This window comes from Muntiacus reevesi, chromosome 8 (assembly GCF_963930625.1).
Source record: "Muntiacus reevesi chromosome 8, mMunRee1.1, whole genome shotgun sequence".
In the NCBI taxonomy this organism is placed as follows: Eukaryota; Metazoa; Chordata; class Mammalia; order Artiodactyla; family Cervidae; genus Muntiacus; species Muntiacus reevesi.
Window position 1 is genome coordinate 63928632 of NC_089256.1, and position 22546 is coordinate 63951177.

Sequence of the window (22546 nt, forward strand, 5' to 3'; positions counted from 1 at the left end):
TACAGGTGAGAGGCCTGGTGCCGTTCTCTGAGTTTTAAGACATTTCCTTTCTTTAATTAGCAGACTGTTAGTAGCTATATAACATCCAGCTAAAGACTAGCAGGGGGTACTCTTTCTGCCCCGTTCTGATGACTATGTCAGAAGCTTTCTCTCTTTTATACTTTAATAAAACTTTATTACCCACAAGCACAGAAAGATCAAGCCTCGTCTCTGGCCCCAGACTAAATTCTTCTCCTCTGGAGGCCAAGAACCCCGGCATCTTTCGTGGTTTAACAACAACCTTTCAAAGAAGACTCCTGAGAGTCCCTTGCACAGCAAGGCAATCAAACCAGTCAATCCTAAAGGAAATCAACCCTGAATATTCATTGGAAGGACTGATGCTGAAGCTGAACCTCCAATACTTTGGCCACCTGATGTGAAGGGCTGACTCACTGGGAAAGACCCTTGAAGCTTGGAAAGATTGAAGGCAGCAGGAGAAGGAGACAACAGAGGATGAGATGGTTGGATGGCATCATTGACTCAATGGACATGAGTTTAAGCAAACTCTGGAAAATGGTGGGGGACAGGGAAGCCTGGTGTGCTGCAGTCCACGGGGTCACAAAGAGTCGGATACGACTTAGTGACTGAACCACCAACACCATTCTAATGGCAGAAAGTGAAGAGGAAATAAAGAGCCTCTTGATGAGGTGAAAAAGGAGAGTGAAAAAGTTGGCTTAAAACTCAACATTAAAAAAACTAAAATCATGGCATCTGGTCCTACCGCTTCAATGGCAAATAGATGGGGAAAAAGCAGAAACAGTGGCAGATTGTATTTTCTTAGACTTCAAAATCACTGCAGATGGTGACAGCAGCCATGAAATTAAGACACTTGCTCCTTCAAAGAAAAGCTATGACAAACCTAGACAGTGTATTAAAAAGCAGAGACATCCCTTTGCAGACAAAGGTCAGTATCGTCAAGCTATGGTTTTTCCAGTAGTCATATACAGATATGCTAGCTGAACCGAAGGCTGAGCACCGAAGAATTGAGTCTTTCAAATTGGGGTGCTGGAGAAGACCCTTGAGTGCCCCTTACAAAGCAAACAGATCAAGCCCAGTCAATCCTAAAGGAAATTAACCCTGAATATTCACTGGAAGGACTGATGCTCAAGTTGAAGCTCTAATACTCTGGCCACTTGATGCAAAGAGCCAACTCACTGGAGAAGACCCTGATGCTAGGAAAGACTGAAGGCAGGAGGAGAAGGCAAAAGAGGATGAAATGGTTTGATGGCATGACCAACTCAATGGACATGAGTTTGAGCAAACTCTGGAAGATAGTGAAGGACAGGGAAGCCTGGCGTACTGCAGTCCACAAGTTCACAAAGAGTCAGATACAACTTAGTGACTGAACAACAATAATAATAATTAGCTGACATAATAATAATAATCTGTATGTTGCCCATACGTATGTCTTTTGGAGAAATGTCTTTTTAGGTCTCTGTCATACAGCTAGACTTTAGATAAATGCCTGAATAACTAATGAAAAACTCCCTCCTGTATCATTTCTGTTCTAAGTCAAATAATAATGGCCAAACAAAGTCATCTTTCCGTTCTTCAAAAAGAAATGGTTCCTAGAGCCCTAAAAGAAGAAGAGTCGGTAATCTGGCACAAAATTGACAATATCCTGTGAATATAGCATGATATATTAGAGAGAATAACATATAGGGCAAACACTTAACCTGGTTATCAACTTCCTAACCATCAGGCTATAGGAAATTGGAAAGGTTAGTAAAGGTATTCATAGAATTTCAAAGAGGTCCTCAAGAAACTTATTTCAAACTGAAATAAGTGTTTATAAAGTCAGTCAGTTATGTATTTCATGGTTAGTGTCAGCTGCTGTTGTCACTAAGTCATTTCCAACTCTTTTGAGACCCCATGTACTGTGGTCCACCAGAGGCTCCTCTGTCCATAGGACTTCCCAGGCAAGAATAGTGGAATAGGCTGCTGTTTCCTTTTCCAGGGGTTCTGCCCCACCCAGGGATCGAACTCACAGCTCTTGCATTAGCAGGAAGATTCTTTACCACTGAGACACCAAGGAAGCCCGGGGCCAGCTGTTTTCATTGCTCCAATAGTACTGACAACTAGCAGAAAGAGAACAGTGGCCAAAAGAAACGAAAGAAATGAGCTTATTTATAAAACAGAAACACAGACTTAGAAAGGGAAGATAGGTGGAAGGGGTAGTTACAGATTTGGGATGGACAGGCATACACCAGTGTATTTAAAACGGATAACCAACAAGAACCCCCTGCACAGCACAGGGCACTCTGCTCAATGTTACGTGGCGGTCTGGATGGAAGGGGAGTTGGGGAAGAATGGACACGTGTGTGTATGGCTGAGCTGCTCTGCTCTGCACCTGAAACTTGTCACAGCAGTGTTCATCGGTTCCATTCCAATATAAAATAAAAAGTTTCAAAAAAAACACCTAAATGCTCTTTAAAAAAAGAGAAAAAAAGGGGCCACATCTGTAGAACTACTAAAATGGGTTATCTTGGAGGCCACACTGGGGAAACTGGCAGACCTGAATAAGTGAAGAATTAAGTTCTTAATGGCAAAAGTCACTAAGCACAGACTGCCTGGGAAAAAACACAATATACAACAGATAGAAGTTTACCCAAAAATGTAAACATATTTGACATAAAAAACTACATGGATCAAGAATAAAAACAGACAAACAGAACAAGCAGCTAATAGCCATAAAACTAATTTAAAAGACACTGTGTAGCACTAGCATTCAAGGTTCGCAAAATATAAAAGACAGCAGCTTCCTTCTACCATGTTTATGAAATCTTACATATTAGATTAATATTAATCCAGCCAGTCAATCTATGAGGAGCAAACATCTTCAGCATTAGCAAACTTATGAAGTGGTTATTCAAGAATCATTTCTGGAGGACAAAATGGTACATTTTGGTACTATCAATCACCAAGATTTAATACCACCATAAGATGATGATTTACATAAGAACACTAAATCTGGCTTTGAGGTGGGGGCGGGAGGGGGAAATAAAAGCAAAAAAACTGAGTAATTTCAATGCTTTCTAATTATAATACATCTGTACCACCCAATACCATGGGGTGCTGAGGAAAATAAGGTTAAATCTGTATGTGCAGACAGGAAAATGTCTATGATACATTAATTAACTGAATACAAACATTTATAAATAAGGTGTATTCCCAATTTTCATAACTTAAAAAAAAAACACAATATTCTTTATAAATGCAAAGAAAAAAATCTGAAGAGACTCAACTTTGGTAAATCAGATTTAAGCTGGGGTGGGCAGATAAGCACACCAAGATGCCTACACTAAGAGGGAAGCTCACTTGTTACCTTAGGGAATTCTGTATCATTTCACTTTTTATATGAAGCTTTGTGACTCTGAATGTAAAAGAGGTGGCGCTTACATAGTTATTTGGTTCAAAATATAAAGTACTAATAACCATAATTCTTAAACATTTCACATCCTAAGAATAAATTCCTAAACTCATGGTGGCAAAATAAATCCACAGGTGGCAAGATTAATTTTAAACTTTTCCTTACATGAATTTTCAAAAATTCCAAAGCACAGAGAAATTAAAGTAACAGTAACATCTTAATTCCAGACCACCATTCTCATATTTTTAAGGAACAAATTTTCCCCAAGACCGAACCAAAGAACAGGAAGTGAAACAAAGCACTCTGTAATCATTAATTTCCAAATCATTCAACAAAGTTTTGTATACAGTTGGCTGGGAGGTGGGGGGCCCAAGCCATAAAGATGGTCCAGCGAAAGGACAAAATCTTCCGAGACTGAGGAAAGCACCATGTAACAACAATACCCTCGGCATTCCGCCAAGTTTTCCCTTTAACCTGAGCCTTTACACTACCAATAATTTTTAAAAATATGAAAAGCACTACTCACAGAACTGATCGCCACACATGTGGCACCCTGACACAACGAAGTTACAACCTGCTTTGAAAAAAGTGTTACTCGCTCAATCATGTCCAATTCCATGGATTGTAGCCTGCCAAGCTCCTTTGTCCACAGGATTTTCCAGGCAAGAATACTAGAGTGGGTTGCCCATCTCCTTCTCTAGGGATCTTCCAGACCCAGGGATTGAACCCAGGTCTTCCACATTACAGGAAGATTCTTTACCATCTAAGCCACCGAAGGAAGCCCATAATATGCTTTGCTTTTGGTAAAAGCAGAAGAATGCATGCTTAGTCACTCAGCTGTGTCCAACTCTTTGCAATCCCATGGGCAGTAATCCGCCAGGTTCCTCTGGCCATGGGATTCTCCAAGCAAGAATACTGGAGTGGGTTGCCATTTCCTACTCCAGAGACGCAGAAGAGTATTTGCTCTAATTATTTAGATCAAGTAATTAAAATCTAGGCAGCATTTTAGAATGTGAGTTAGGGGTTACAGTCCTACAATCTGACTTCCTAACGTAACATCTACAATTAACTCAAAACAAAATTTACCATTTAAAAAATTATGAAGCATAAAAGTGGCAAGTAACTAAATTAGTTCATATGCAAAGCACTCAGAACAATGTGTGGCACAAAGTACATAATGTTAAGTGTTTATTAAAACATTTATTGAAACAGCCGTTTCATCATTAAAGACTGACCTGTGTCCCCAGTTCTTCCACCCTAACCTACATAAACTAGGCACAAATGACATTTGAAAATCTATCTTTCAACACTATCAAAACAACTGTTTGTGAGAAATACAGTTAGCATATTTGAGCTCCTTGGAGGTATCAGTTTCTTGAAAATTCAAAAATTAAATTTTCTCTCTCCAACAAATTCATACTTCTATTTCACAATTATTTCAAAATTTATTGCATAAGAGCAGACATATTAATCAAAAATAAATATATATTGAAGATATTCAGAAGTTACTAACTGAAAAAAACAAGATACAAAGAAATACAATTTTTATTTTTTAAAAGAGAAGAAAGGAAGAACCTGGGAATATGTAAACCATGAAATATAGCATTTTATCTCTAGGAAGTGATTTTTGCTTTTTTCCCTTTTAAATCTTTCTGAATATTAGAATATTCAAAAAGGCAGTATGCTTATTACAACATTTCACATTGTTACAAATGAACTATATTAATGATCACTATAATAAAGGATAACTACTAACATCTTATAAAAATACTAAGGAAAACACTGAAGACAAAATAACTTGCAAAAAAAAAAAAAAAGGGAAAGTAATGACCAACATCATATAGTTCTCTCCACCAGATTCTGTGGAAAACAACTCAAATGTACTATCATCTTTAATTCTCAAATTATTTTTATTCTAATGGTTAAAAAAACAAACTTGACCAGGGCTATAAAGCTAAAAACGTTAGCATTGACATATTAATCCCAGTTCCGGCTCCAAAGCTCAAGTACTGCTACTACACAGCCATTACCAATAGGAAGAAGAGAGAAAAGGAATTTAGACTTATTCTCTATCAGCTAACAGATTTTCCTACAAGAATATCTATTTGAAACAAACAAAAAAATAGGTACACAAGAAAATAAACTTATAAATACATACCTCTACTTCATCTCCTTCACTAATTTCTTTTTTTATATCAGGTGGTGGTGGTAATCTAACTTCATTGAATGGAACCTGGCGTTCTGGTTGCCAACTGAAGGATTAGAAAATGAATGAACAGCTTTAATATATACTATTCTAACACTCCTTAATAGAGAAGCTATGTAGTCTATGCTTAGCACTGTCAACTTTTCAAATCAATCATTTAGCTTTCCCCAAAGAAAAACAACCTCTGCATGAAAACTTTTTCCAAGCAGACTGTTGAGACAGAACAGATTTTGCATAGCTCTTGATGAAGTTCACAGGTAATTAACATCATTGATAATAATTACATACTACCTTCCAAGTCACTCATGCTAAGGTGACAGCACATACATCATTCTGCAAATGAAAAAGGCTAAGCTCATAGTAATCACTCAGACTTAAAATAATGTCATTCTACACTGCTACACTGTGATCAACTTACTACAAACATTTTTACAACTAAATGACCTGTCAAAGGAACACAATTCCAAAGATTATAAAATATAAACTGCATAATTCCTTTTTAGTGTACATGTTCACAGAAATATAGAAAAGTAGTCAATATTATTCTGAACAGTAAATTACCAAGATTTACCTTTCTTACAATTTCTTTTCTACAATGAACACAGATAATTAAAACCTAGAAAAATTTTATTTTAATCTTTGTAGTAAATACAAATGTATTAAAACTACTGCTTTAGCTGTGCTTTTTGTGTGCTATATTTTATAACAAAGTTGATAAAATTAAAATGCTTTCCTATTTTAGGTTCTAATAAATCATTCATATATGCCTGGGAGGTACAACAGAACATAATATATTCCTATGGCTTCTAAGAGTTGGACACGACTGAGCAACTGAACTGAACTGATGATGGGTTTCTATATGCTAACGATGGGCAAAAAACAGAAAAGTAAAAGATATTGGAGTGCTTTCTTTCCATCTTTACTGTCTAAATAATAGGTGCTCAAAGACAGGAATCATCTCAACACTTGTTTCTACATGAAACAGATGTTGTGCCGCCCATAGCTCTTCAGGCAGTTCCAGAAACAGCTTAAAAGGGGAAAGTTGCCCAGTTCTTTTCTGACCTTCAATTATACAGTGCTTCTTTATAATCCTTCCTAACCAAGCTCAGCACACATCTTTGACATTTTTAGCACAACTTTACCTAACCTTTACAATATCTATAAAACTTTATTATTCCTTAAGACTAATCAAGCAATTAAAGGCAGCCTAATATATTTATTCTATTAAAAGGGCATTTGGAAGGCCTTGTGCAGTATCATTTAAAGATTCTGGGTTTTAAGAAGTATGCATGTTATAATTACATTCATGTCATCCAGTTTTGCAAAAACTGATTCATGTTGACATGTGATTTGGCAAAGAAAGGAGTCATAGAAAAAGTGACAAGTGAATGGTGAGCAGAAAACCAGGTGAAGTCATCAAAAACTAACTCAAAAAGATAATTAAAGCAAAGAACTCCCCACCCAAAAGCACATTCATTTTCTGATTGTAAGAGGAATACCCAAAAGCAGCAGTTTGGCACTATCAATCTTCAAAATTAGGATCTCTATCAATAAAAAATAACTTACTTGTTCTCAAAAACAACTGTGAGGGAGTCTTCATGAACATCTTTGATAAATCCCTGTAAAAAAAAAATTTTTTAAAAATGAATATTCAATTAAACGTTACATTACCTCTAAGCCACTATATTAGAGATACAAAGACAACAGGAATACTGATAACAACCCAGAGCTTGGAATAGGCTGATCAGGTTTTGCTTTCCATCTCCATCGTTTATGAGCTGTGTTGACCCTGCAAATTAACCTCTCTTTCATGATTACAACAGATATTAAATGACATTGTATTACTGTCTATCAGAATTGCAATATTCTCAACTTTTGCCAAATGCTCACATACTCTGAACCACTAGGCACTTAAAATTCTTTTCTAAAATATCACACTAAACTCCATAATATACAGTATAAACTAGCTAAATAAATACACACACAAACTTGCAGTACTTGTTTAAAACATGTCCTCATCAATTTCCAAAATACTTAAACACTATGTGTCAGGTATTATTTTAAGCAAATTAGCAAACTAAAGACTAAGAAACAAACTGACTGGAAAAACCAAAAGCAAATAGATCAGCACTACCACCCTGGAAAATCTTTGGAACTAAAGACTTAAGAAAGGAGAAGGTAACAGATGAGGCTGAAAATAAAATCATTTTACTTTCTTTAATAATGCAGGATGATCAATCACAAAATATGGAGTTATGTATCTAGTCTCTCAATGCCCTCCTCCCACATCTGCTACTCAATTGTATGATTCCGTAATTTGGCCTGGATCGCTGTTCAGCTCCCAATGCCTGTGATTGATTTAATTGCATGTTATGGGGCATTTCAATGCATGTATCTTCATGCAAGGCCTAAAACTCAAAGATACTTCCAAGAGTACAGTAGTAGCACCTGACTTGCAATTCTGAAGACTGTTCTCCTCTCAAAGCTAGAGTTGCCATTCAGTTCAAGCTGTGATTTTTCTAATCACGCTACAACAATGACTTCTTGGCCAGCCTCTACTTCTACTAGTTCATCTGCACATCTACTTCCAGCAGTCATTTTGGTCACCAGCAAATCTCTCTCTATTATACTCTTGCCATTTGTACGGTAAGGAATATTTTCATAAACTGAGAATTAACCAAGTTCATGAATATTAGAGTAAGACGTATCATTTCCATAGGAGATTAGCCAAACTTTCACTAATGTTTTCTAGTACTTAACAAACAAAAATAAAAGTTTGAGATGTTCCATTAATCTTTATCATTTCTATATAATTTGTATACTGGGTAAATTCAACTAGAGCTCCAAATCACTGGAAAATTCTACTGTCATAATAAAAATGTTCTCCTAGCTAAAAATCAGTGCTTATACCTCTCCCCACTCCTACTTTACATACACCACAAACATCAGCATCAGCTTTGAATGCACGCATTTTTAACACTTAAAGGAAAAAAGGTAACTCTGTAACCTTCTCTTATTGCTAGTATTCTTTCAGGTCAGAGTTTAAATAAATTAAAAACTTGATACCCAAGTAAAGTGTATCTGGACTGTAGTGAACAATTAAAAGACATGTTCTAATCCCCAAACCCTAGATTCTTAGGATAAAGAACTTCTAATGGCCAAATCTCTATAAAATTTGACACACTGATACAGAACACGGTAAACACTTCTCAATTCACAAGAATGACGGTGTTTCCTAGATACTCAAAGAGATGGCAGGGTTAGGCCTCTGCCAAAATGAGAGTCAGGAGATGCCAAATAACAATGGCAACACTTTCCTGCACACGACTTTATGACTAAGTCTCCATAACTTCTCTCTTCCTTGTTAGTCCAACCTTTGGGAATTTGGTCTCTCTTCCTAGTCATACTCATCTGGCCCAGAATTCTATTTCTCAGAATATCTGACGTTTCCTTTTCTTCTCTTCATGCATATACAAATGCAGAAGATTCCAAGCCATCATAAAATGGTCCCTTAAATTGTTCTTTCATACAGCCAGGTATATATTTACAGTTGAATCTCTTAATTACAATTTAAAATAATCATGGATAAGTAACAAGGCACTTTAACATATTTAAAGTATAATCAAAACCTTTTAGAAAGCCATCCCTGACCAAAAAAAAAAAGCATTATACAGTAAAAACTCAGGAATGCCAAAAATTGTATGTAAACTAGGAGTAAGGGAGGGATAAAGGGAATAGGAGGAATATCTGAGCACTTGCACTAACTGAAGATCTGTCTTTTTCAAAAGCAATTCAAAACAGAATAACCTAAAATAAAAACTTAACAGACAACTCAAAGATTCAGTAAGGCCCCAAATTAACCAAAATTAATTTTCCTTTCTAGCTAAAAATAAACAGCTGAAAAATAAAACAGACAAAAAAATAGTCTACTAACAAGAGCAAAGTCCTAGAAATACCCTCAAGAACACAAATACTGCACACAAACTATATGCTGACATGTGTGAAACTTAACTAATGAATATAATTAGAATAGTTAGGAAAATGTAAACCACATCTCATTTTTACATCTTGATATTTTAAATTTGTCCATATACACTTAAATGGAATTCCACTAAAACACTAAGGACTGTAATTCTGTTGAGGGACTAAAGTTGAACTTTTTTTTTCCATTTATTTTTATTAGTTGGAGGCTAATTACTTTACAATATTGTAGTGGTTTTTGCCATACATTGACATGAATCAGCCATGGATTTACATATGTTCCCCATTCTGAATCCCCCTCCCACCTCCCTCCCCATCCCATACCGCTGGGTCATCCCAGTGCACCAGCCCTGAGCACTTGTCTCATGCATCCAACCTGGGCTGGTGATCTGTTTCACACTTGATAATATACATGTTTCAATGCTATTCTCGCAGATCATCCCACCCTCACCTCCCATACAGTCCAAAAGTCTGTTCTATACATCTGTGTCTCTTTTTCTGTCCTGCATATAGGGTTATCATTACCATCTTTCTAAATTCCATATATATGTGTTAGTATACTATATTGGTGCTATCTTTCTAGTTTGCTTCACTCTGTATAATGGGCTCCAGTTTCATCCATCTCATTAGAACTGATTCAAATGTATTTTAATAACAAACAAGAAGGCATTTAAAAGGACAACTTTTAAATGAGGGTAGGGAAAAACAAGAAAACACTATCTGTACCAAATACTAAAATTTATTTTTAAAGCTACAGTAGTAAAGACCAAAAAAAGACAAGGTATTTGGTAATTTTTAAGTGGGAGCTTAAATAACCGGTAGAAAGAACAAGGTGCGGGTTCCAAATATCTACCTAACTGAAACACACATTTTTCAAGTTATAGAACACTACAGCTGAAAAACAGGTTTTTCAATTCGATGAGGGTAATCATAAGGGTGACACCACCCTTACGGCAGAAAGCGGAGAGGAAATAAAGAGCCTCTTGATGAAAGCTGAAGAGGAAAGTGAAAAAGCTGGCTTGAAACTCAACATTCATAAAACAAAGATCATGGCATCCGGTCTCATCACTTCATGGCAAACAGATGGGGAAACGATGGAAACCACGACAGACTTCTATTTTCTTGGGCTCCGAAGTAACTGCAGATGGTGACTATATCCATGACATTAAAAGACACTTGCTCCTTGGAAGAAAAACTATGACCAACCTAGACAGCATTCCTTGGACGAAAAGCTATGACCAACCTAGACAGCAGAGTTTGCCAACGAAGTCATCTAGTCAAAGCTATGGTTTTCCAGGAGTCATGTGTGAGAGTTGAACCATAAAGAAAGCTGAGCACCGAAGAATAGATGCTTTTGAACTGTGGTCTTGGAGAAGACTCTTGCCAGTCCCTTGGACTGCAAGGAGATCAAACCAGTCCATCCTAAAGGAAATCAGTCCTTAATATTCAATGGAAGGACTGATGCTGAAGCTGAAACTCCAATACTTTGGCCACCTGATGCAAAGAACTGATTCACTGGAAAAGACCCTGATGCTGGGAAAGATTGAAGGCAGGAGGAGAAGGGGACAACAGAAAATGAGATGGTTGGATGGAATCACCGACTCAATGGACATGGGTTTGAGCAAGCTTCAGGAGCTGGTGATAGACAGGGAAGCCTGGTGTGCTGCAGTCCATGGGGTCGCAAACAGTCAAACACGACTGAGCGACTAAACTGAATCATAGGGGGGAAAATCCTATAGTTTAAGCAACAACAAACATGATAAGAATGAATTTCAGGAATTGAAAGGTTGAGGTTATATAGTCAAAAATCAGAACAGATGAATTATGGACCCAGGCTATGGGAAAGCCACTCTGAAGATAAGCATCATCTTTTACAGACCATCCAGATGCCTCACTCTCATTGGAAAGAAAGGGAAGCTGAAACTATACACATATATACAGCCCCCAAGTTTAACTCCCTAGGAGATTATAAATGAACCTAAATTTTCATCTTGGGACTTCCTGGTGGTCCAGTGAGGGGGCCCAAATTCAATCCCTGGTCAGGAAACTAGATCCTATATACTAAAACTAAAGACTCTACAAAATAATATTTTTTAAAATAAATATTAAAAAATCTCATCTTCTGTCTGGAACACTTTCCATTAAATCCTTATCAATTAAATGATAGAATGCTTTTGCTAATTTATATTTTTAAACTCCAAAAAGTCAAGTCTGATAACAATACTATTTTGAAGAAATAAGGCACCTTTCCTAAAAAGCCTATTTAAGGTAAAGTCCCAGAACAAAACATCAAAATCTAATTTAGCTACCTTGTTTAAAATACTGATCAATTTATCAGAGGCTTTGCTTGAGTGATGGCTTAGAAATCTACAGAGATCCATAAATCTCTTTGAAAACATTCCCACTAAATTCATTAGGAACACATCATACTAGTCTAAAAAATTTTCTTGGCCTGCAAAGTGTCATTTCAACTTCACTTGCTACTTAGGTTTCTCAAAAGCCAGTAATGACCTCCTATTACTGCAATTCATTACAACACAAAACTTACTTATCTTATGAAGAGGGAAACAGAAACTTAAAAAAACATTCAGGGTCTTCCCTGGTGGCTCTGTGGTCAAGAATCCACCTGCCAACACAGGAGACACCGGTCTGGTCGCTGGTCCAGGAAGATCCCACATGCCATGGAGCAGCTAAGCCTGTGTGCCACAATTACCGAGCCTGTGCTCTAAAGCCACGGAGCAGAACCTCGTGAAGCCCGTGTCCCAGAGTCCCCAAGAGAAGCCACCACCACAACGAGAAGCCCAACTACAGAGCAGCCCCCATTCGCCACAACCAGAGAAAGCATGTGCAGCAATGAAGACTCAGCACAGCCTCCCCCTAAAATAAGTAAATCAATCATTAAAAAAAAAAAAAACCTTAATACTCAGCAAACTACCAACAGAAGTCTTACAGCTTGAATCCTTAAAACGAGATGTAAGTGGAAGCCCATACCCCAAAAAACAAGACTTACACCCTAAAGCTGTTAACTCTTATTAAACTTCAAAATTCTTGTTAGACGCATTTACTGATTATCAATAGACTGAACAAAAAAGGCCATTAAGAAACAGAATAATCTTCCTAAATGGAAACTACATTTTTTCTTTGTTTTAATATTTATTTGGCAGGGTCAAGTCTTTGAGGCAGCACACAAGATCTTCACTGTAGCATTCAGAATCTTTAGCTGTGGCATGTGGAATCTGGTTCCCTGACCAGGGACAGAACACCAAGTGCAGAGTCTTAAGCCACTGGACCATCAGAGAAGACCACCACAGAAGTCTATGTTGTTAATGACTCTACTCTCAAGTGGTGAAAGCAGAGGGCTATCATTTTACTCTTCTAAGCAAGCCAAGAAACTCCCACAGTCACATGACTGCCTCCTGCAAATCTGATCAAGTATTCTTATAAAATTTAAGATCTATTCCAGTTTCTCTTCTTTAAAGTCTTTCTCGGGATCAGTGGCATGAAATTTAAAGTGGCTTTTTTTTTTTTTTTTACATTTATTTAGCACAACAGTCATATTAACTACATTTTAGTCATCTTTTCCAATGTGTTAGGGCATTACAATTGATGGCTTAATTACTGAAGCAAATTTGTGATAAAACATCTCATTTCTAAATAAACAAATGTTGTATTTCTGAACATAAACTGACAGAGAACAGACCTGCGGTTGCCAGGGGGGAGCAGAGTGGAGGAGGGAAGGATCAGGAGTTTGACACTAGCTGATGCGCACTATCATACACAGGACAGAAAAACAACAAGGCCTTACAGTATAACACAAGGAACTATGCTCTGTATCTTGTAACAAATCATAAAGGGAAAGAATATGAAAAAAATATATATGCAAACCAAATCACTTACACTTAGCTGTACAACAGAAACACAACACATTGTACATCACCTATACTTCAATAAAATATTTTAAAAATAAACTAAAATAAATTCTCAATATATTAAGAGGGACAGGCTTCAGTTTGTTAGATCCTATAGGGCCTTTCCTCTGACTGGGTAAACTCTCCATTTTACCAACCTCCATGGTTGAAGTTCACTGCTGCAGATAAATGTAATTACAAAAATATAACCCATGAGAAAGGAAACGCTAATAGCATAATTCATGCAAAATTTGACCTCAGGTTTTTGTTTTTAAAAAGCTGACAAAATGGATGATCACTTGTTATCCTTTGATCAATTATCAGTTTAGTGATTCTCTGGTCCCAGTCTACCTTCCCAGCTCATCAATTCTAACAATTCTGAGTCCCTAAAATCAGGATGCTTCCTAGAATTGATGGCACCTTAGAGTAGCAAACAGCTGAATGGCTGCCAGGATATAAATGTCACTGTTAAGCATGCTCAAACTTGGTTTGCTTGCAATTTTCTGTGGCACTTGACTGCAACCCCTTGATAATTCAATCTGCAAACCAATGAAATACCATTTTAGGAAGGATTTAGGTTTCTTACCAGAAGGTTGTTATGTTGACACCTTCTGATAAAATCAAGAAAGCACCAGCATCAAAACTTGCAGAGTGGGTGAAAATTCTTGGAAGAAAATCCTGGAGATAATAGAGGAGAGCTCTTTTAATGTATGCTTGCAACATCAATGCTCTCCGTGGCACTGAGGAAGATATTGTAAGAAGATATACGATCATCTGAACATAAAGATGTCGCAGCCAATTTATTTTGCTTGTATTTTCCATTTCATGAATACAAGTGCTCAAAGATAATCTTTAAGTAAGTATATAACAAGAGTTCTAAAAGAGAAAACTATGACTACTCATAGATCAATTGGCAACATTTGTTCTTAGTGCCTCTTACAACTGATGCCATTCTAAGGAAATCGTATAACTCTTTCACTGATTTCCCAAATCTACTTATAGAAATACAACCCATTTTCTGGACCCTAAGACCCAAATTTCAACTATACACACATCTTCACCCATGGCTTACTTTTGTACTTAAAAACATATCAACAGTTATAATCACCTGCTGTCATGTTTTTGCACTTTACACATGTATGATCCATTTTACAGGATTAAAAGAAAAAAGTGAATACAGCAAACTATTTCTTAATCTGGGTTCTAAGAGAATATAATATAGTTCAATCACTAAGGCATTCATTGTGTGTAATGAACTAACTCCTCACCCAGGCATATAGAAAAATACTAACTATGCATAATCCTAGGAAAAACTGGAAAAAAAAAAAGAAAAAAAACAGCGTTTCTCTGTTTTGTAATTCAGATGAGAAACTCTATTAGGTTGAGAAAATTGACTGACTCCTGGACCTAGGTGGTCATATTTACCTAAACAATTTTACAGATAAGGGTCTCATTCAATCTGCAAACTGAAAGAGCTGAAGCTTCTTCAATTAAAGTATTTCCAGGCACTCAAAGACACGCCAGAAGTACTTAAAACTACTCCTATCCCCTACAAAACACCAGATATTCTTTCTGGAACTTTTATGTCAAGTAATTTATAAAGAATTTACAATAAACACCTTTATGTTTCTGGTGTATATGGTCAACAGATACAGAGAGAACTCCTTACTAGAGAAAGGAAAAAAAAACTTAAGTGTGCAGTATTACTGATTTTACTGTTAAGATTGGTCTCAGATCCATTACTTATTACGTGGTAGGTAAAACTAGAGAGGGACCAAAGCAGTAAGGTAAGGAAAATAAGACTCTTAACTGGCTTTATCTGCCCAGACTTCTTATGGTATTCCCAGAGCACCCTAGAGACTTTTGGGAGCAATTTTCAGAAGGTTCTATCAACACTGAACGGGACCCATCTCTCCCAAATGCTGGACATCTTCCTCTCCTCCCAATCCCAGACAGTACCTCATTTCCGCATGTGCAAAAATAGAAAAAAAATCTTTAAAACAGAGATTACGTAACACATGGTGCTAGCACAACTGCCTATGAATAGTCAAAATAAGTTTTAATGTAGTAAACATGAATAAAACACTACAAGCAAATCTAAGAAATTATATGTATAACCTGGACACTGGCTCTTAACCAAGCTGGAAACCCAGAAGTCTTAACAGGGAAATAACAGTTCAGTACATAAAAAATAGATATCTCTATAGACAGGAATACCAGAGTGTTAACTATTAACCGATTACAGACGAAGAAGGGTTACTCTTACAATGAGTCCCCAGTTCAGTTCAGTCGCTCAGTCACGTCCGACTGTTTGCGACCCCATGGACTGTAGCACACCAGGCCTCCCTGTGCATCACCAACTCCTGGAGTTTACTCAAACTCATGTCCATTGAATCGGTGATGCCATCCAACCATCTCACCCTCTGTTGTCCCCTTCTCCTCCTGCCTTCAATCTTTCCCAGCATCAGGGTCTTTTTCAAAGAGTCAGCTCTTCGCATCAGGTGGCCAAAGTACTGGAGTTTCAGCTTCAACATCAGTCCTTCCAATGAAAACTCTGGACTGATTTCCTTTAGGGTGGACTGGTTGGATCTCCTTGCATTGCAGTCCAAGGGACTGGCAAGAGCCTTCTCCAAAACCACAGTTCAAAGGCATCAATTCTTCGGCACTCAGCTTTCTTTATAGTTCAACTCTCACATCCACACACGACCACTGGAAAAACCATAGCCTTGACTGGACAGACTTTTGCTGGCAAAGAAATGTCTCTGCTTTTTAATATGCTGTCTAAATTGGTTATAACTTTTATTGCAAAGGATAAGCATCTTTTAATTTCACAGCTGCAAACACCATCTGCAGTGATTTTGGAGCCTTGAAAAAACAGTCTGCCACTGTTTCCCCATCTATTTGCCATGAAGTGATGAGACTGAATGCCATGATCTTAATCTTCTGAATGTTGAGCTTTAAGCCAACTTTTTCACTCTCCTCTTTCACTTTCCTCAAGAAGCTCTTTAGTTCTCACTTTCTGCCGTAAGGGTGGTGTCATCTGCATATCTGAGGTTACTGATATTTCTCCTGGCAATCTTGATTCCAGCTTGTGCTTCATCCAAGCCCAGCATTTCTCATGATGTACTATGCATACAAGTTAAATAAGCAGGGTGACAATATACAGCCTTGACGTACTCCTTTTCCTATTTGGAATCAGTCTGTTGTTCCATGTCCAGTTCTAACTGTTGCTTCCTGACCTGCATACAGATTTCTCAAGAGGCAGGTCAGGTGGTCTGGTATTCCCATTTCTTTCAGAATTTTCCAGTTTATTGTGATCCACACAGTCAAGGCTTTGACATGGTCAATAAAGCAGAAATAGATGTTTTTCTGGAACTCTCTTGCTTTTTCGATGATCCAGTGGATGTTGGCAATTTGATCTCTGGTTCTTCTGCCTTTTCTAAAACCAGCTTGAACATCTGGAAGTTCATGGTTCATGTACTGTTGAAGCCTGACCTGGAGAATTTTGAACATTACTTTGCTAGCATGTGAAATGAGTGCAATTGTGTGGTAGTTTGAGCATTCTTTGGCATTGACTTTCTTAGGGATTGGAATGAAAAAGACCTTTTTCAGTCCTGTGGCTACTGCTTAGTTTTCCAAATTTGTTGGCATATTGAGTGCAGCACTTTCACAGCATCATCTTTTACGATTTGAAAGAGTTCAACTGGAATAACATCACCTCCACTAGCTTTGTTCATAGTGATGCTCCCTAAGGCCCAGTTGACTTCACATCCCAGGATGTCTGGCTCTAGGTGAGTGATCACACCATCGTGATTATCTGGGTCATGAAGATCTTTTTTGTACAGTTCGTCTGTGTATTCTTGCCTCCTCTTCTTAGTATCTTCTGCGTCTGTTAGGTCCATACCATTTCTGTCCTTTATTGAGTCCATCTCTGCATGAAATGTTCCCTAATTTTCTGGAAGAGATCTCTAGTCTTTCCCATTCTATTGTTTTCCTCTATTTCTTTGCACTGATCACTGAGGAAGGCTTTCTTATCTCTCCTTGCTATTCTTTGGAACTCTGCATTCAAATGGGTTATTTCTTTCCTTTTCTCCCCTGCTTTTTGCTTCTCTTCTTTTTCACAGCTCTTTGTAAGGCCTCCTCACACAGTTAGTTTGCTTTTTTGCATTTCTTTTTCTTGGGGACAATGAATCCTAGGAAATCTTAAAAAGTGAGAAAGGATATCCCAGAAGTAAAAGGCAGAAAACAAGCAATTTATGGAAAAGCAAATCCAAATGGCCAGCAAACATTAAAATTCACAAGTGGGGATTTGCAAATCAAAGTTGCAATCAAATAACCCTTTACACCCAACAAACTGGCAAAAATGAAAGATTATAATAAAGCCTATTTCTGGCAAGGATGTAAAGAGGCTGGGATTCACTGAGAAAATACTAAGTGTTAAGCCTTTGGAATAGTAATCTGTTAACATTTATTAAGAGTTAACAGATAAATTTCCCTTCCACCAAGCGATCTTATTTCTCTTTGAAACCTATCCAATGAAAACATACACAGAGTGGCATGTATGTCTGAAATAAAGTGTTTATTAACTAGGGATGGCTGGATTTCATGGTAATTATGTGAAACATGTAACCATTAAAAAATACATTCCCAAAGAAAATGACCAAGATGTAGATTATCCTAATTTTATAGAGCAGTACTAAGAAACACCTACAATTGTATCTGAATTTGTATCTATTACATTCTAGGAGTATGAAAAAAAATCTGGCATGATGTCTACTTGGCTATGAACAGGCTACCTAAATGATGGATTGTGGATAACAGATGGAGTGAAGGGAATCCAAATGTGCAGGGCAGGAGTGGGAGCGGGGCGGGTGGGGAGGTGTGGTTAAATATAATAAAGCAAGTCTGTATATGCTCAAGGAAACTATGCATTTGCATATGCATGTATAAATCTTTTTAAAGAGTTGAGATACAGCTTTAATACTGTCAGTCAGCACTTTCCATATAGCACATACATATACATATATATAAAACCACTCCCCACAACTTTTTAATTTTTCCATCTCCAGAGACCTCAAATCCACATTCTAGGTAATAAACTTGTTTGTTTAATGTTTACATACAACATCTAAAAGATCTGAGTTGTAATTTGATCTCAGTAACAAGCACATTCAAGACTGCAATTGCAATCAAAAATTTTCTTAACTTCAAACAATACACTTTTCTTTAAAGGATCTACAAGCTTTGACAAACTTAGTGTATTAAAAAGCAGAGACATCACTTTGCCATTAACAGTAGAGTTACAGTTAAAACTACGGTTTTTCCAGTAGTCATGTACGGATGTGTGACTTGGACCACAAAGAAGGCTGAGCGCGGAAGAATTGATGCTTTCAATTGATGCTTTCAAATTGGTGCTGGAGAAGACTCTTGAGAGTCCTCTGGACTTCAAGGAGATCAAATCAGTCAATCCTAAAAGAAATCAACCCTGAATATTCACTGCAAAAACTGATATTGAAGTTGAACCTCCAATGCTTTGGCCACCCGCCGCGAAGAGTCAGTTCACTGGAAAAGACCCTAATGCTGGGAAAGATTGAAGGCAACATGAGAAGGGGGCAGCAGATGATGAGATGGTTAGACAGAATCGCCAACTTAATGGACATGAATTTGAGCAAACTCCAGGAGACAGTGGAGGACAGAATCTGGCATACTGTAGTCCAGAGGTTTGCAAAGAGTTAGACACAACTTTGCAACTGAACATGAACAACATCTACATCTGAAAATTATTTCAAATCAATGGACACACGCTCTACAAATAAAGTCCACAAATTTACTAATCACAGTGTGCATTACAGAAATTATTGCATCTTTATGCACTAGGTTCTATTAAGGAAAAAAGTTACTCAAAGCAAGTCTTCAGCATCCATTAGAACTGAACATTTAACTGTTCCGAATAAAAAATGGCAATGAAAATGTGAGGATTTCATAAAAATACATAAGTATTTACTAATACTCACATACTAGTAATGTTCTAGGCTTATTAATTTCACAAGTTTATAATATCCAACAGTTTCTGAAACGGAAAGACTTGCAGATTTCAAATGGCCACACTAAACTATGACGACTTCCTTTTTGCCAAGAGTTGAAGTTCACTTTAGTCCCGTATTTTCCCTGGTGGCTCACATGGTAAAGTCTGCCTGCAATGCAGCAGACCAAGGTTTGATCCCTGGGTCGGGAAGATCTCCTGGAGAAGGAAATGGCAACCCACTCCAGCATTCTTGCCTGGAGAATCCCACAGACAGAAGAGTCTGGTGAGCCCCAGTTCATGGGGTTGCAAAGAGTTTGACACAACTGAGCAACTAACACCTCACTTCTTAAGTTCTGAGACAATATTTTAACTTGAATCAATGTATTAAAAAAAAAAATTAGTTCAGTTTGAAACAAAAATTAGAAATGATGAAGTTAGTTTTCTATATATGTGTTTATGGACTTCCCTGGTGGCTCAGACGGTAAAGCATCTGCCTACAATGCGGGAGACCGGGGTTCAATCCCTGGGTCAGGAAGATCTCCTGGAGAAGTAAATGGCAAACCACTCCAGTATTCTTGCCTGAAAATTCCCATGAACGGAGAAGCCTTGGTAGGCTACAGTCCATGGGGTCGCAAACAGTCGGACACGACTTCACTTTCACTTTCTTTTCATGTGTTCATACAAAGATTAACTAGTCAGAGTGTCCAGAAACCAAGAATGACTGATTCATTTGTTCATTCAACAAGTATTTACTGACAGTCTACTAACATACTATTTATATATATCAAGTCACTAGAAAACATGGCTTGAAAATAACCTGAAAAACTATTAAAACAAAAAGCAATGAATCAAGAAAGAAGTTTTATTCTGTGGGAGGTGGCGGGCAGCGTTGTGCAGCCTATGGGATCTTAGTTTCTGGTCCAGGGATCAAACCCCTGCCCCCTGCATTGGGAGGGCAGAATCTTAACCACTGGACCGCCAGGAAATCAAGAAGTTTTACTACTATTAATTAACAGAATAAGAAAGGCACAAAGACAGGAACCTGAAAGATGAAATTCCTGATTCTAAAGAAATACTGACAGGGAAATGCCATGTAGCTTTGCCAACAATAACTATAAATTTCAGTTATCAATGGGAGAGACCTCCATTCTTGCTCCCAAAAAACCTAAGCAAAAAATGCTGAGGCCAGAATAAGGAAGACAAGTTATAACAACTGATATTTAACTTAGATTTAATTTTCGTTCAATTTGTCATGGCTTCTCAGCCTCTTTATGTCAGGAAAAATAAACTGAAAAGTCTATTGTACACACAAATATATATGTTCAGATTAACAAAAGTAATGCTTTGCATTGCTTAATTTTGTTTTGTTCAAGCTATTCTTGATGAAGATTTGGTTCAAGAAAACTTCATACATACATCACAACAGAACTTACTACTATTAGCTAAACATTTCCCAAAGAATTTTTTCAAGTCTTTGATAACTACCATGTGAATATTACTAAGAGGTGCCACATCCTAAGAAAATTTGAACAGGAAGTTTCATTTTATATATATATACATATGCATTTCAAACATTTCCCCAAAAGCTAACATAACCAATAATATAAAGCTAACAACTGAGGACGTGTAAGTCATAACTATCCAGCACAAATTATAATCTGAGCCATCATCTAGTTTTTAAACTTCTAAGTATACTTAAATAAAATGCTTATTTCAAATGTAATCAATATTTTAAAACTATGGAGCTCCAGGTGGTGCAAGTGGTAAAGAATCTGCCTGCCAATGCAGGAGAGAAAAGAGATGCAGGTTCGATCCTTGGGTCGGGATAATCCCCTGGAGAAGGACATGGCAACTCACTTCAGCACTCTTGCCTGGAGAATCCCATGGACAGAGGAGCCTGGCAAGCTGCAGTCCATGGTGTCGCAGTGTCAGAGAAGTGCTGAATCAACTCAGCATGCACGCACATGGGAGTCTTGCATTCCTTTCTTTGGTATCAGTATGACTTTTCCAATTAAAGCACATCTCAATTCAGACTACATTTCGGCCTCATGGATAGCGGTTACCAGATTGGAAAGGGAAGATTTTTCTATTATTAAGACATAGTTCAATCATTTCTCCAAGAATCTTCCCAATTCAGTCCTCTTGACTCCCACTATATTCACCAGAATAATTTATAATTTAACAATAATTTGGTAAGCCTTATTTTCATACTTAAAAAATCATATAATGGCTAAAGAGATCAGGCTCTCTGGAAGTCAGAAACATCAATCTTAATCTTGAATCAGCCTATTCATTTTATGGATAGATTCGCTTAGCCTCAGTTTCCTTAACTGGAGTAATACTGTCTTTCACTGCGATTGAGAGGAGTAAATAAGATAATTTCAGGTAAGGTACCTGCACAGTGTGACAGTCTGAAAAAAGTTCAGTCCTATCAGACTCTTAACAATCCCATGAACTGTAGCCTGCCAGGCTCTTTTATCCATGAAATTCTCTAGACAAGAATACTGGAGTGTGTTGCCATGCCCTCCTCGAGGGGCTTTTCCCAACCCAGGGATTAAACCAGGGTCTCCAGCATTGCAGGCAGATTCTTTACTGTCTGAGCCACAAGTGCTCAAACATTGCTGTTGTTATTAGAGCTAGATAGAACCTCAGAGAACTAAAGACGTAGTAGATTCCACCACTTGATGAACTGTCAAAAAAAAAATCCAAGTGCCTCATACTGCAGATGAAAAATCTAAGGCCTCACAACTAGCCAGTACAAGATTTAGGGGTCAACCATAGAAAGCATACTGCAGTTCAAAAAAAAAAAAAAAAGAAAGAAAGCATACTGCAGGTTCAACTACAAAAAAACCAGTTTGCTACATCCTTAACATTGTGGTAGAGAACTCAGTTCCTGAATTATTATCCAGTCAAAACGTATAAGCCTCAAAATATACACAATAAGTAATGGACATTACTTTATTCGTATAGTCAAAGCTATGGTTTTTCCTGTAGTCATGTACAGATGTGAGAGCTGG

The 22546-nt window shown here is 37.4% G+C and overlaps 1 protein-coding gene across 5 annotated transcripts in view; it reads right to left on the reverse strand.

The window, feature by feature from the left end:
• FXR1 (FMR1 autosomal homolog 1) overlaps positions 1-22546 on the reverse strand; it is a 67759-nt gene that overhangs the window by 40081 nt on the left and 5132 nt on the right. For all 5 annotated transcript variants that reach the window (XM_065942495.1, XM_065942494.1, XM_065942492.1 and 2 more), the window contains exons 2-3: positions 7182-7234; positions 5568-5661 (exon numbers count right to left, since the gene is read on the reverse strand). In XM_065942495.1, the coding sequence (XP_065798567.1) occupies positions 5568-5661; positions 7182-7234 (147 nt within the window). The remainder of the gene's footprint in view (positions 1-5567; positions 5662-7181; positions 7235-22546) is intronic.